Source organism: Diaphorina citri, unplaced genomic scaffold (genome assembly GCF_000475195.1).
Source record: "Diaphorina citri unplaced genomic scaffold, Diaci psyllid genome assembly version 1.1 scaffold43, whole genome shotgun sequence".
In the NCBI taxonomy this organism is placed as follows: Eukaryota; Metazoa; Arthropoda; class Insecta; order Hemiptera; family Psyllidae; genus Diaphorina; species Diaphorina citri.
The window spans coordinates 311,545-325,048 of NW_007377480.1; the positions used below are offsets into that span (position 1 = coordinate 311,545).

Here is a 13,504-nt window from a genome sequence, read left to right on the forward strand (position 1 = left end):
GTCAAAAATAAGTAGGCACCTAAATCTTATAGGTAGCCTTTCTACAGGAGTATCCACACATAATCGAAACCATCGATCGACGAGGTGAATCTATGTTGTCGAGGTAGTGTAAGGTTTCAGTCGGCGTCGACTACAGCTTAACACTTTTCACTTTCGAAACCAGAAGCAAATCCAGGTCTCTGAAAGTGAAAAGTGAACCGCGATAGTTTACAACGGATAATTTGTCCATTGAATGTGTTTAGTTTGATGACTATACAATCTACTGAATGTTTGTTGGCATTATAATTTAATGCAGTTCCCAGTCACTCCTATTCATGGGACTGATCGACAGGGTCATACTTGAAAGAGTTCATCCTATTACATCTTACAGCACAATGAGGATTCAAGAGAAAATTTAGTAAAATTCAATCCATATAAACCTCTGATAAACTGATAATGATGACTGAACAACATAGTTGAGGCAAAAACCGGAGGATATGGCACTTGATTCTGACTAATGCTAGATTGCTATCGATTTGTCATCAGCTCATTTTTATGACACTTCATGATGCACCTATCGGCCTTATGCAATATTCAACAATTGTAGCCAAAACCTAAGCAATCACCCTAGCTAGGGCTGATTGAGAAGCTGACGATAGACGCCAAAACGCCCGAAACCGTCTGGAAAAAGGCGAAGAAAAAGAAGATCGGAACTATGCAATATCTGCAAATTTGACTCAAGACTCTTTTACTTCACTTTGTTTGTGTTGAATTTAGAATGTCTTCAAAAAACATACCCTAAACATGGATCAGTATGGATCACTGGGTGATTCAAATCACTATTTACAGAAGTATAGGCTCTGAAGAACAATAAGGTATCGAAGCTTACTCTTCTACATACCTCATACAAACCTTGACCATGATAAGCGTCACTCGTACATGCCAATAGGGACAATATGATTGTGTGGTTTTATCTTTTCTAAATGTAGTTTATAGTTTGATATGGGTATGCAATATCTGCAAATTTGACTCAAGACTCTTTTACTTCACTTTGTTTGTGTTGAACTTAGATAAATGTCTTCAGAAAACATACCCTAAACATGGATCACTATGGATCACTGGGTGATTCAAATCGCTATTCACAGAAGTATAGGCTCTGAAGAACAATAAGGTATCGAAGCTTACTCTTCTAGATACCTCATACAAACCTTGGCCATGATAAGCGTCACTCGTACATGCCAATAGGGACAATATGATTGTGTGGTTTTATCTTTTCTAAATGTAGTTTATAGTTTGATATGCAACGCCATGCTTTCATAATGCGTCATGCGGGTCCAGTCCATCTATGGCTGAGTTTTCCACATCCATCAGTCATCTGTAAAATGAATAAAAAAAAGTAAAGTGAAATCCTAATTAATAATAAAGAGTAAAGTATTACTTGTGAAATCCTTTCGTTAAATTGTTTCTTTACATGTTCCATCTTTTGTAATAGGTAGAAGTGCAATTTTTGTGCAAATTCCTTTCATAAGTTGTGTTCACATCTCCAAATCCTAATAGTGCAAATCAATTATTTATTTATTTAATTAGCTATTTTTATTATTTTCTGAATGCGCGAATAGGATCATAATATACCTAGCCACTAAAAAACTCTTTTGTGTATTTATTATTTTTTTATGCTTCTTTATCTTTTTAGGTTTAAAAGAATGTAGGTAGGTATAGGTAGATATTAGATACAAAGTAGGAGAAGAAAAAAAAAATATTATATATATATATATATGATTCCTAAATTCTTATTGAAATAATAACAATGAAATTTCTTCACAGTAGATATTATGAATAGACCCCAATTTTTTTCTAGATAAGGATGATTTTGAACACTAACAGGACCAAATTTACATGAGTACATTTCGCACAAATGTTCGAATATTCTAAATTTTTCTTAATCACACCATAATAATAACTTCTCCATGGAGGTAACCAGCAGTGTAACCCTCACCAGTGTAGGACCAGCTGAGCTGGATATTTCCAAGAATATCGAAGTGTCCCATATTTACAACCCCAGCTATAAACCCGATAATCCTGGATTTAATCCGAACTGCAATTCCACCCCAGTGACACCTCTACCAAGCTCGAACAAAAGGTATTTATGTGCTATCGATTTTTCATTTCTCTTTCTTCTATACATCTATACGTATCACAGTTTTTTCCTACTATATCGGCAAATTTTCCAACCTTTTTCCTACTATGGAAAATATTCAAGAAAACCTTGTTTATTCTAACAATCCAAACACCATACTGAATATTGCATGAAAAGCATACAATTTGTACAAACATGTCACTTTATCATTGTAGAAGTAAGCGATATAGCACAAGAAAGCAAGAACCCCCTCGCATATTTTTCGTGGTGTGGACACATCTTTCCATACCGGTTTTATTTCACCGGATGTCTGTATCACTGCATGAATCGTGTGGCGTGTGGACATGGCTACTTTTATATGAAGAGTTTAATCCAGCACATTCTGTGCCGGAGGCTACAAATCACGTGACTGCTACTCAGTTAATAGCCTACCTCAAGTACTTCTTTGGCTTATCAAAAGTTGGCATTTTTCCCAGCGAGTCCAAAACAAACCTGCTTCATTTTTTCTCACCGGTCTGTCGTTTAGCATTCAGTTTGATTCAGCATCTGAAATGGAACGGAGTACAAGGTTTTGGTGCTCAGACGTAACTTTATCTCGTCGAAGCTAAGTTGTTTATTTTTTTCAACACAATTGGTTAAAATGTAGTGATCGGATCGCTTTGCAATGTCCGATGAAAGAACGCTCTTGGCCCACAGTTTTACACAGGATATTTGCTATGAAGCCATTTCTCCCAGGTAGATTATCACATCTTATTTCAACGTCTGTTTAAGTGCACTGGGTATTTGGGCATCTTGCACGAATGGAAACTGTTTTATCTTTAAGTTACTTTCTTGTATGTTATATTATTAATATATGAACTCTATCTTCCACAACTGGTTCAACGAAAGACTATTACGGAGCCCTCAAAAGCGCAACAATGTCCAAAATCTAATTAGGAAACACTTATTATGATTAGGTGTTGGCATTGTTGATTGTTGCCAACTATGTAATATTAATATTATGTACATACATTGTTGCCAAATTTTATTGAAATTGTACAAAACATCAAGAATTATAAAACAAATAGGCAAGTAGACAAACTCAATCAAAACCATACTTAAAACTCATTTGATCAAAAATAACGCGTTGTGGATTGCTACTTTGCATCCAATCTACGTCTCTCCGAATGGAAGTATTATGTAATATGATAATTTATTAATTTATTTAAAATGTACCACCCAGATGATTTAGAGAATCGTTCATATTCAAAGAAGTATCTATCCACATCTACATACTGGTATAAAGTTGAAAACAGTCGCTATACTTCTGCACTACTGCTCATGTTCAGTTTTATAGGTCTGGTTATCGTTGAAATTATTGACGGTCACTTCCCTCTCGATAAGCTTGATGCATTCAGAATTTGAATCAACGAGAGACAAAACTCACTAATTGATTCGATTCAAAGTAAGGAATGAAACACCCGTATTATTAGCATTTCATCTTATTAACAAATGCAGATATACCATGAGATATCACAGAAAGTGTTTCATTGTGTAGTTATGGCAGGGTTGAATGGTAGAGATTGCCCCAGGCAATAATTTCGCCCTATGTTTGTAATTTCTTTTACATATTTGTGGACATTGAATTATAACCAATAAAGAGTCTAAATAAATAAATAGTTATGGTAAAAACAAAACTGTTTATTTCTTGTTTCAGAGAGAAGAAACCTCCGTCCAGGATAAGGCGAATCATAACGGAACCGTTCGGCCCCAAAAATCTCTACGTGCTCCGTCTACTAGGATGGGTCATATGTCTTCTGGTCTCATGGGGTCTCCTGTACACCCTGGTGAAGGAGGAAGTGGCCCCGGGAGGTCAACTGTTAAAGCTCCTTACGCTTATTGTATCCGCCCATATTGCCGGCATCATTGTGTCCCATGTAAACCTCCCTCCCTTGCTGGGCATGTTGGTGACGGGGATAGTGCTGAGGAACATCAAGTTCTTTGAGGTGTCTGGTACATACAGAGAAATCGTAGTCACTACCAGGTAAGCCTGCTGGGTCAGCAAAATGGTGTCATTTTTCCCCGTAGCTGCGTAGTTTGAATGACAGTTACAGAGCCGTGGAACAAGAAAATAGGAAAAATTACATCATCTACGGAATAACCCAATAATTAAAAATATTAAAATTAATGCCCAGAAGTATGTAAATCATGGACTGACGAGGACTGGAAACAAGTTGTTTTAGTGTGATTCGATATCCACCCAACACTATTAGTATCAACCATTTCGACTTCCATCCTCTAATGTTAGTCTCGTTTGGTTTGCAGGGAAATTGCACTAACTGTGATCTTAATCAAAGCCGGTCTAGGATTAGATGCGAAGGCTTTGAAGAAGTTGAGCTTTGTCGTTCTAAAGCTTGCCTTCATTCCATGCATCGTGGAAGCAACTGGAGCCGCTGTGTGTTGCTACTTCATACTGGGAATGCCTTGGGTATGGGGATTCCTGCTGGGGTAAGTAATAACAAAATACGTTGACATGAGTTACTTTTAAAGACATAGGATAAATCAGATCATAATATTTCAAAAACACTCCTGTGTTTTTGGTAAACCCTGTTCCAAGTGTTCCATACCAAAACCCTGACATCCTGTACTTATTTATCTTTACCTCCAGTGCTGGGGTACGTTGCTTTGAATTTTCCTTCAAAAACACTCCTGTGTTTTTGGTAAACACTGTTCCAAGTGTTCCATACCAAAACCCTGACATCCTGTACTTATTTATCTTTACCTCCAGTGCTGGGGTACGTTGCTTTGAATTTTCAAATCGTAAAATTCAGAACCAAGGCTGCGGTTTAGTAATAAATTTTAGTAATCTACATAGTAGTAATAAATTGTCCTTTTGAAGTTACATATATACCCAAATGTTTAAATTTGATTGAGCGATGTCGCGTTGTACCACGAAGCGACGTCGCTTCGTAAGACCGAAAATGTTGATCCAGTGTAAACAATGAACATCAGCGCGGCGTCGACTTAAAGAACCTACCTTATCTTGATTTGATTCCAGATTTGTACTGAGTGCAGTAAGTCCGGCAGTCGTTGTGCCAACGCTTCTCAAATTGTCCTCAGAGGGATACGGAGAAAGTAAAGGAATTTCCACCATGGTCATTGCTGCCTCTAGTTTGGACGACATTGTCGCTATCTCAGCGTTCGGTATCTTCCTGGGATTCGCTACGAATGTAGGAAAGAGTAAGTAGAGTGTCAGCACCTGGTTGAGGAATGAACTCCTTTGAGGAATAAACAAGGTTTTCCAAGGAATATTGCCTTGAATAAATGCCATGCTTTGCCTAGGCAGGTTTAGCATCCCAAAAAGAGGGAATTTTTTTTCGCCATTTTATTTTCCTTCTGGGCAAGAATTCCTACTAACTTCTTCCGCAATTTTACTGTCCCTACAGGCCGCTCTGGGGTCAGTAGCACTCGACATACTGAAAAACAACTCACCCCCGCCCGCCGACAGTGTCGAATACCCCACCTACTTACAAGAACTTTCCTTCGGGCGCGGAGTGCTCACGATTGCAGTCCTGTCCATCCTGGTGACTGCTCCCGTGGGTGCGATAGGCATTGCATTCTCCGGGACACGACTGCTGACGAACGAACCATCGAAAGAGAAAAATCAACAGCCTTCCAACTCACAGATAGCGGCGTCTATTGATCACTTGGATGTATAGTACTGGTACCGTCTAGTGACATCGAACCAACCTGTGCAACAAAAAACCTTTTCAAGATCTGATCTTTATTTCATAAGTTTTTGCACGTTTCACGAGGAGTATTCAGGCAAAACTGACAACTGGCTCTTAGGCCAGCCACTCATTATCAGATAGACCTGATAGAGTCAGATCTACCCGATAGTGTGTGTCCTCATCAGGTATCAGGTTGACCTGACATTCGGACTTTTTCAGCCGTACCTGTCAGGTCTACCTGATAGTGTGTGTGTGTGTGTGTGTGTGTGTGTGTGCTCACTGTGCTCATCAGGTGAAAGTGAATGGCTGGTCTTATCAAGCTTGTTTTATGACAGCAGAGAGCGAAGTGTACTTTTATTACTTACCTATTTAGTTAGGTAAGTTCGTGCACTTGTGCAGCCAAAATAAAATAATATTTTCTTACCTAAAAATAGGTATATTTTGAAAATATGTATAATCTGCTCTCTAATCATTTGGGGATTAAGCGCCAGTTGACACTTTTCTTAATGATAAGACCGCGCTACTGTCATGTGAGATTTGTGTGGGAAATACTATGTGAGATTGATATCCAGATTGCCAAGGTCAGCCACTCACTATCAGGAAGCTGTACCTGCCGTCAGGTCTACCTGATAGTGAGTGTCTGGCCTAAAGAGCTTAACAATAGAATTAATGATAAATAAATTGAGTATAGAGAGTATAGAGCTCAAGATAATGATGAGATTGGTGTACAAATCTCGTCCACACTAACGTAGTTTTTAGTTTATAGGTTTTTAAATGTGTATGGTTTTTAGCTGAAGCTATGTTCAGACCTACAACTGAGTCGACCTACGAATAAACAATATTTATAAACATATTGTACGTTCACAGTCTATGATAGGTCATAGCAATAGTTCGGTCATTATGATAGGTCATAACAATAGTTCGGTCATTTGACTCTCCATTGTTTTAAATCTAGCTTTAGGATTTTCTATAGTTTCTGTACGGATGGGCGTAATTCAGTTATTGTACTGATAACGCTGTAACCTGATAGCACTAAATCTGAATGTGTATCATTGCACAGATTTACACGTATAGAGACTTCATTGTTATCGGATTAAGAAACCTTATTTCGTAAGGTAAAACTGTCCTGATAGATGTAAAGGGGAACGAATGCATTTGAATACTCCTGTTATTTAGTTGGGCCAAGCCCTGAATGTTATCTTTATTGAGATTATTGTGATTAATGTTAATTTGTAATAAAGTTGTTGACAGTTTTATTTTCTCAACTGTAATTAGTTTCTAACAAAAAGAAGGTGCGAGTTCTCTGTTCCCTTTTGTGATCTCAAAATACAGGTAGAAAAATATTATAGAGGACTTGTGTATTTAATATTCAACCTTTTGGATCATATTTAGTCATTACCAACTTTGTACCTATTTAATAGATATCTACCTTATTATTGGGTAAATATATTAGTTTCTTTTTACATCCGCAGTCCAACGCACCTAGAAAGTATGGGAGAAAATGTTTCTTTGCTCTTCTTTTCCAGGTATTTTTCTCTAATTATTTTTATTGGTGGTGAAATTCTCTGAAAAATGATAGTGAAAATCGCCAATTTTTTTTTAACAATTTAAAAGGCAGGGAAAAACGGCTCATAAGGTAATTTCTTTACCATTCCAAAACCAATTCCCCCCCCCCCCCCCAGCGTTCGGCATCTTCCTGGGATTCGCTACGAATGTAGGAAAGAGTAAGTAGAGTGTCAGCACCTGGTTGAGGAATGAACTCCTTTAAGGAATAAACAAGGTTTTCCAAGGAATATTGCCTTGAATAAATGCCATGCTTTGCCTAGGCAGGTTTAGCATCCCAAAAAGAGGGAATGGACTGGGCTACCCAAAGAAAATGAATCAGTTGGTCAACAGAATCATGTCTTTAAGTCCTTGAGAATCATGTCTAACATGACTTGAAGTCCTTGAAGAGGATGAGCAACATAAAATATACATATTTTCTAACGGAGTAGCTGTGAATATCCGACAAAGCCTAACATTAATAAGACTTCTGTGTCATTTCAGGTGACGCTGACATTACAAACCAACTGCTTCAAGCACCAATTGAAATCTCCTTAGGTGTTCTATTTGGCATAGTTTGGGGACTGATTTCTGCCTGGCTGCCTCATAAAGAAGATGTAAGCTTTTGGTGGGGGCGGGGCTAAAATCTTTCAATTGATTAGCCGATTATTATTATCAGATTATCACCTATCGGAATCAGTAATGATTAACCCTATTTAACCTAGAATAAAAAAGAATATCTTTCCTAATATTAAACAATAGGATAATATGAAAACCCAGTACAGAAAAACAAACATATGAAGACAACTTAGGAGTGGACCAACCACAAATCAAAATTTATGACATTTACCCTCATAAAATACATAACTTTATAGGTATCCGGGCTATACAGATAAGTGGTAAGACTAATTTTTATAGCCTTATCGGATAATTATGAGTTTATTCAATTATGACTTTTTAGGTCTCGCCATGTGTGACTAATTCCAGTGTTTTGTTTTCAGAAATTTGTCGTGTTCAAGCGAGTGTTTATGATTGGTGGAGGCGGTTTGTTCTCAGTCCTGGGCAGTCAAATGATTGGTTATAATGGAGCAGGTCCTCTATCCTGTATTATTTCCGCGTTTGTAGCATGCCTGTGCTGGAAATGGCAGGGATGGTCCGATTCTTACGTAAGTTTCAAGATGAAGATGGTTAAATAACCCTATGTTTCATAAGAGGCTTTTTCAAGTATTGATTTTTCTCTTAAAAAGGAAAGTAAAAAATGAACCCGAGAAGTCCCTTCACCCATAGTCTTTTAAATCTCTCAAGCTATCTCTCAAGCGGTTACGGTTATCCCATAAAATATATTGGGCACGTAGTTTCTCTACCCCCCTTTATAGGCGCTTTAACTTGTCCTTAATGGTTCAATTTAATGTTAATTTAATGTTCATTTTAATATACATATGTACCTTGTTTTCTATACTGTCAGCTAAACCCACAGAGTCGCATTATGCCAATAGTTTAGTGTTTAGTTTAGTTCAACAAGTCAATCATATTTTTTCAGAATCCAGTTGCCACAGCATTCAGTGGTCTGTGGCTAATCATGCAGCCAGCGCTGTTCGGACTGATCGGAGCTGAAATCGACTTATCTCAAATTGACGCAACTCAGATTGGACAAGGCCTTATTGTTCTCGCTGGTGGACTTGTAGTGAGTGTTTTTCATCACGTAGCATTATTATCAATTAGTTAGAATTCATTGAATATGTAGATTTATTTATTTTATTTCATCTAACGATTCTTTCACAAGCTCAATAAATCTAGAGCTGAATCCTCCTCGTCTAAAACTTTAGCAAATATACCTAGCTCAAGTTTGCGTCGACTGAGGATCAAAAGGCATACCTACGCTGGGGTACTATAAATAGGGAGCAGGAATCCTAAACTAGTCTAGCTACCGTATTCATATGTAGTTCAAAGAGGGATTAGGCGTATTTTCCTTTCGGGAAACGGATCACTGATCATTGGAAGATTGAACATTGCTCGATTGTTCCAATTGGAGCAGTGGTTAATTTTCTAGTGGTCCCTTTCCGAAGGGAAGATACACCTATTATATGACATTAAAAGAACAAGCCCTAGTCCTCACGATGCGATGGTTCAGAACTTGGACTCGCATATTTTCAATTGCGACTCTCTTTTAATGTCTGATGGCCAAGATCATGATCTAAGTTTTATCTTGGTTTAAGTTTAACTCTTGGATTAAGCAATCTGATTGGCTAAAAAGTTTGAAATCAACCAATCAGATTGCTAAATCCAAGAGTTAAATTTGGGCTAGGTTGAAACTCGGATTGTGGTCCTGACCATGACTTACCTATGATAATTTTTACCTACCATTTACACAGAATCCATATTTGTGTTCCAGTTCCGGGCGATAGCTTGCACAACTTGTTTGTTAGGGACAAACCTGAATTGGAAAGAAATGATTTTCGTCAACATCGCATGGCTACCAAAGGCGACCGTTCAGGTATGGAGAAATTCCACATTCCATGTCTTATGAAGAACTTTGACCTTTCCAGCCCTAACATGGGTCTGAATTGACACTTGGTTCTTCTGAAAATATGTAGATGCACAGATTGTGTTCATACTGTTCATAGGGTTTTCCTTCCGGGAGTTAAATATTGTACGCTCCCCTTTGATGTCTTCTCAAGTATTCTCCAAATGAATTTATTATTATTATTATTATTATTATTATTTATTTATTTATTTATTTATTTATTTATTTAAGGCTTTTTTGGATGACCAAGTACATAAGCCTTTATAACAAGGTAGTTTTGCTGAAAAGTAAGAAAGTATTCCTTTTAGTTTCGTATTTTCGTAATACCTACTCGTATTTGGTATTGAAATAGATCAATGCTTCATGGTCATTTAGTGCAACAATAGTGCAGCATGTCAAATCCAAGTAAAGCGCCCCCTCTTTATAACAAGGTAGTTTTGCTGAAAAGTAAGAAAGTATTCCTTTTAGTTTCGTATTTCCGTAATACCTCCTCGTATTTGGTATTGAAATAGATCAATGCTTCATGGTCATTTAGTGCAACAATAGTGCAGCATGTCAAATCCAAGTAAAGCGCCCCCCAACTCGAAATTTGATGACGCTACTAAGAGATATACGCCACAGACCAGGGAGCCGTTTTCAGGCAATTGTAGAGCGAAAACCGGGGGCCGGGCCGTCCGTGCGTTCTCCCTGCTATAAATAATATTATATTTGTTTGTTTCTCTGTTCGTTTGTTTGTTTATTTTTCCAACTCAACCTGTCTAGACTTGAATAAATGACACAAACATAACAATAAAGTCAACAGCTACATTATTAGTAGGGACTGGGGACCTACATCACCTATTTAACCTATTATATTCTTTCTATAAATTCTTTTATCAAGGATAGTATAAAACCAAGTTTAGTATGACCTGCCAATAAAATCCCATTTAAATAGCCTGATGCCTAATGGGATTTTGCAGATAGCCTCTTTTTATACCTATCGTTATTTTCCCACAGGGTTTGAGGAAAATCCCCAAGCATGGGGAGTTATAACTAATCCCTGGAGTTTGTTTTACAAAACTCCTATCACCTATTAGCTATCAGGATACAGAGTCCTACTAATGTCCTAGAGCAGCTTAGTTGAGAACTTTGAATTTTTGACTACTTTCTTCAGAGAGATAATTTGCTCAGCATCGGTCTGGGTCTCTCTCTCTTTCTCTATCTCTCTCTCTCTCTTCTTCTACAAAGTAAAAGTACAAACACTCATGTTCGTCGTGTATTGTTATGTCCCGTGAAAGATATCTGCCTTCTTTTGGAAAATAATATCAAAAGGGACGAACAGAAGGAAAATGAAAATGCTTTTCATATCCTCTTACATTGACAATGCCCTTATGGTAAATAAAGATAAGGCCCAACACAGGACAAAGTACAAAAGGACCTCGCACAATAATATTTTCCGAAAAGGGTCTAATGGAAAATCAATGTCGAGCTTTTCTTTAAAACCACAGTGGCGTATTCTAAATTCTAACGTAAAATTCATACTCAAGATAAATTCTCGTAAAACAACGTACTATCGTACTAACTATTGCCTTCACCTATGAACTGTTGCCCGTTACCTTCTTCTTCCTCGCCTTTTCCCGTGCTCAGACGGGGTCTGCGTTTTTCGTCAGCCTCTCAAAGCCTCCTACAAAAATTTTACGAGCGGATGCCCTTCGCACTCAACCCTCAACCATTGCTATTTCTTTAGCAAGGGAAATTTCAGGCTGGTATGCTCCCTGTTGAAAGTCCCACAGCCAGACCTAGTCCCCCAGCCGTTACCTGCGAACTGAAATATACTTAAAAGATCCTGTACTACTTAGGGAATAAAAGGACCTTTCAGTCTCATTCTGGCAGGATAAACAACATTAACGTAGGGTACCTAGGTACCTGAAGATTTTCACGTTATTCTACACAACCAATCACCACTGAGTATAATTATATTTGCCTCGAATTTTTCTTTTTATATAACTTGCAAAGTTTTATTATTTCATATCAGAAGTTTTATCTTTTACCCAAACTTTTCATCTCGTTCTCCTAACTTCTCTCTCTTGCTCTCTCTCTCATTCTTTCTCACTCTCTCTCTCATTCTTTCTCACTCTCACTCTCTCTCTCTCCATCTCTCTCATTCTTTCTCTTTCTCTCTTTCCCTCTCTCTACCTCTTTCTCCATCTCTCACTCTTTCTTTCTCGTTACGGTTCTCGTTTCTCCTTGTTTTACTTTTCCTTTGTGCTAGAGATTTCTTTTTATTGTTTTATTTTTACTTTTTTGTTTGGGTTTCTTCTCAAAGAGATTTTTTCCTCCTTCAATTTTCATCGCATCATACTCGTAGCCTTCCTTTGTCGACTTCCAGTCCTTCAACTTTGTGCTTGAAATTTGACTTTCTTTGACTCAGAAAAGTGAGTCAACATTGCAACATTTAGGTTGTTGGAATTCTGTATAGTAAAGCGCCGAGCTTCCTGATATTCTAGAGTTCAATATTAGAGTGCCGGCACCCAGTCACTCGGTTAGGCTTGCGGCACCCTATTTTCTCTCTCCGTGTAGCAGTTGAAAAGCTACCTTTCAAATTGTTACTGAGTCGCCAACTCCCCATATCACTAGGAGTTTTTATCTCAAATGATATTTGTAGATATGAGTTTTCATACAAATATCATTTGGAAAAGAACGTGTCTTCTGTGTTGTGACGTCACATGAATGCAACATGAGCTTTCCGTGTCACTTCTATATTTTGCTGAAGCAATATCTTTGTTTTCTGCATGCATGACTGTGGGTTTGTGTGTGGATGTGGGTAAATGGGTAGGTTGAAAAGTAGGTGAGTATATAAAGCTACGTATGTACCTACTGTTATCATGTCTATTTTGTATAACCCACTTTGTGACAATTGTGATATGGTAAAGTTCATATAGACTTATAGACAAAGTTGCCTTGAAAAGAAAGGAAGAAGGTAGGAGAGGAGAAGATAAATAAAGAGAGAGAAAGAGACGGAGAGGAAAAGAGAGAGAGAGAAATAAGGAAAGGAGGGTAGGTATGAAAGAAAGAGAGGGAGATCATAGGGAGAAAAATAAAGGAAAGGGAGAGAGAAGTAAAGAAGAAAATGAAGAAGAGACATAGAGAGAAAGAGAGAGAGAGAGAGAGAGAGAGAGAGAGAGAGAGAGAGAGATAGAGAGAGAGAGAGGGAGAAAGAGAGATTTCGTAGAACGGGGTAATGTACATTTCATTCTATTTAAAGTTTATAACTAGAAGAAAAACGGACGGGCCAAGTAATCTTGACTAGAGACCATCAACCCCTCTCGGTGCAGCTAAACCGCTACAACAACAACAACAACAACAACAAAAGAGTCTATGAAGACGCCAATCAGCCGCGAGTTCCAACAGACATAATACCTACCTACATACACAATACCTACAGTAATACACAGATACCTTCCCCTGCACTACAGAGTCAACAACAACAAAAGAGTCTATGAAGACGCCACTCAGCCGCGAGTTCCAACAGACATAATACCTACCTACATACACAATACCTACAGTAATACACAGATACCTTCCCCTGCACTACAGAGTGTCCGCTACATCTTTATTTATTTTGCATTCCAA

The 13,504-nt window shown here is 37.9% G+C and overlaps 1 protein-coding gene and 2 long non-coding RNA genes across 7 annotated transcripts in view; 2 read left to right on the forward strand and 1 right to left on the reverse strand.

The window, feature by feature from the left end:
• LOC103514428 (sodium/hydrogen exchanger 9B1-like) overlaps window positions 1–9,910 on the forward strand; it is a 44,554-nt gene extending 34,644 nt beyond the window's left edge. For 3 of the 5 annotated variants that reach the window (XM_026827202.1, XM_026827210.1, XM_026827216.1), the window contains exons 4-10: window positions 3,813–4,139; window positions 4,421–4,603; window positions 5,154–5,335; window positions 7,873–7,985; window positions 8,370–8,534; window positions 8,909–9,052; window positions 9,761–9,910. In XM_026827202.1, the coding sequence (XP_026683003.1) occupies window positions 3,813–4,139; window positions 4,421–4,603; window positions 5,154–5,335; window positions 7,873–7,985; window positions 8,370–8,534; window positions 8,909–9,052; window positions 9,761–9,895 (1,249 nt within the window). In that variant the 3' untranslated portion in view covers window positions 9,896–9,910. Of the gene's footprint in view, window positions 1–1,829; window positions 2,120–2,650; window positions 2,852–3,812; window positions 4,140–4,420; window positions 4,604–5,153; window positions 5,336–7,872; window positions 7,986–8,369; window positions 8,535–8,908; window positions 9,053–9,760 lie in introns of those variants that run through there. The other 2 variants (XM_026827197.1, XM_026827220.1) reach the window with 2 other exon arrangements.
• On the reverse strand, window positions 1,187–9,802 carry LOC113469517. Its single transcript, XR_003392898.1, has 2 exons — window positions 9,730–9,802; window positions 1,187–1,354 (listed from the first exon to the last, which is right to left on the reverse strand). It is a non-coding gene; the product is annotated as an uncharacterized LOC113469517 (long non-coding RNA).
• Window positions 5,504–7,311, forward strand: LOC113469514. The gene is made up of 2 exons (XR_003392897.1): window positions 5,504–6,703; window positions 6,734–7,311. It is a non-coding gene; the product is annotated as an uncharacterized LOC113469514 (long non-coding RNA).
• Window positions 9,911–13,504: the final 3,594 nt, after the last annotated feature.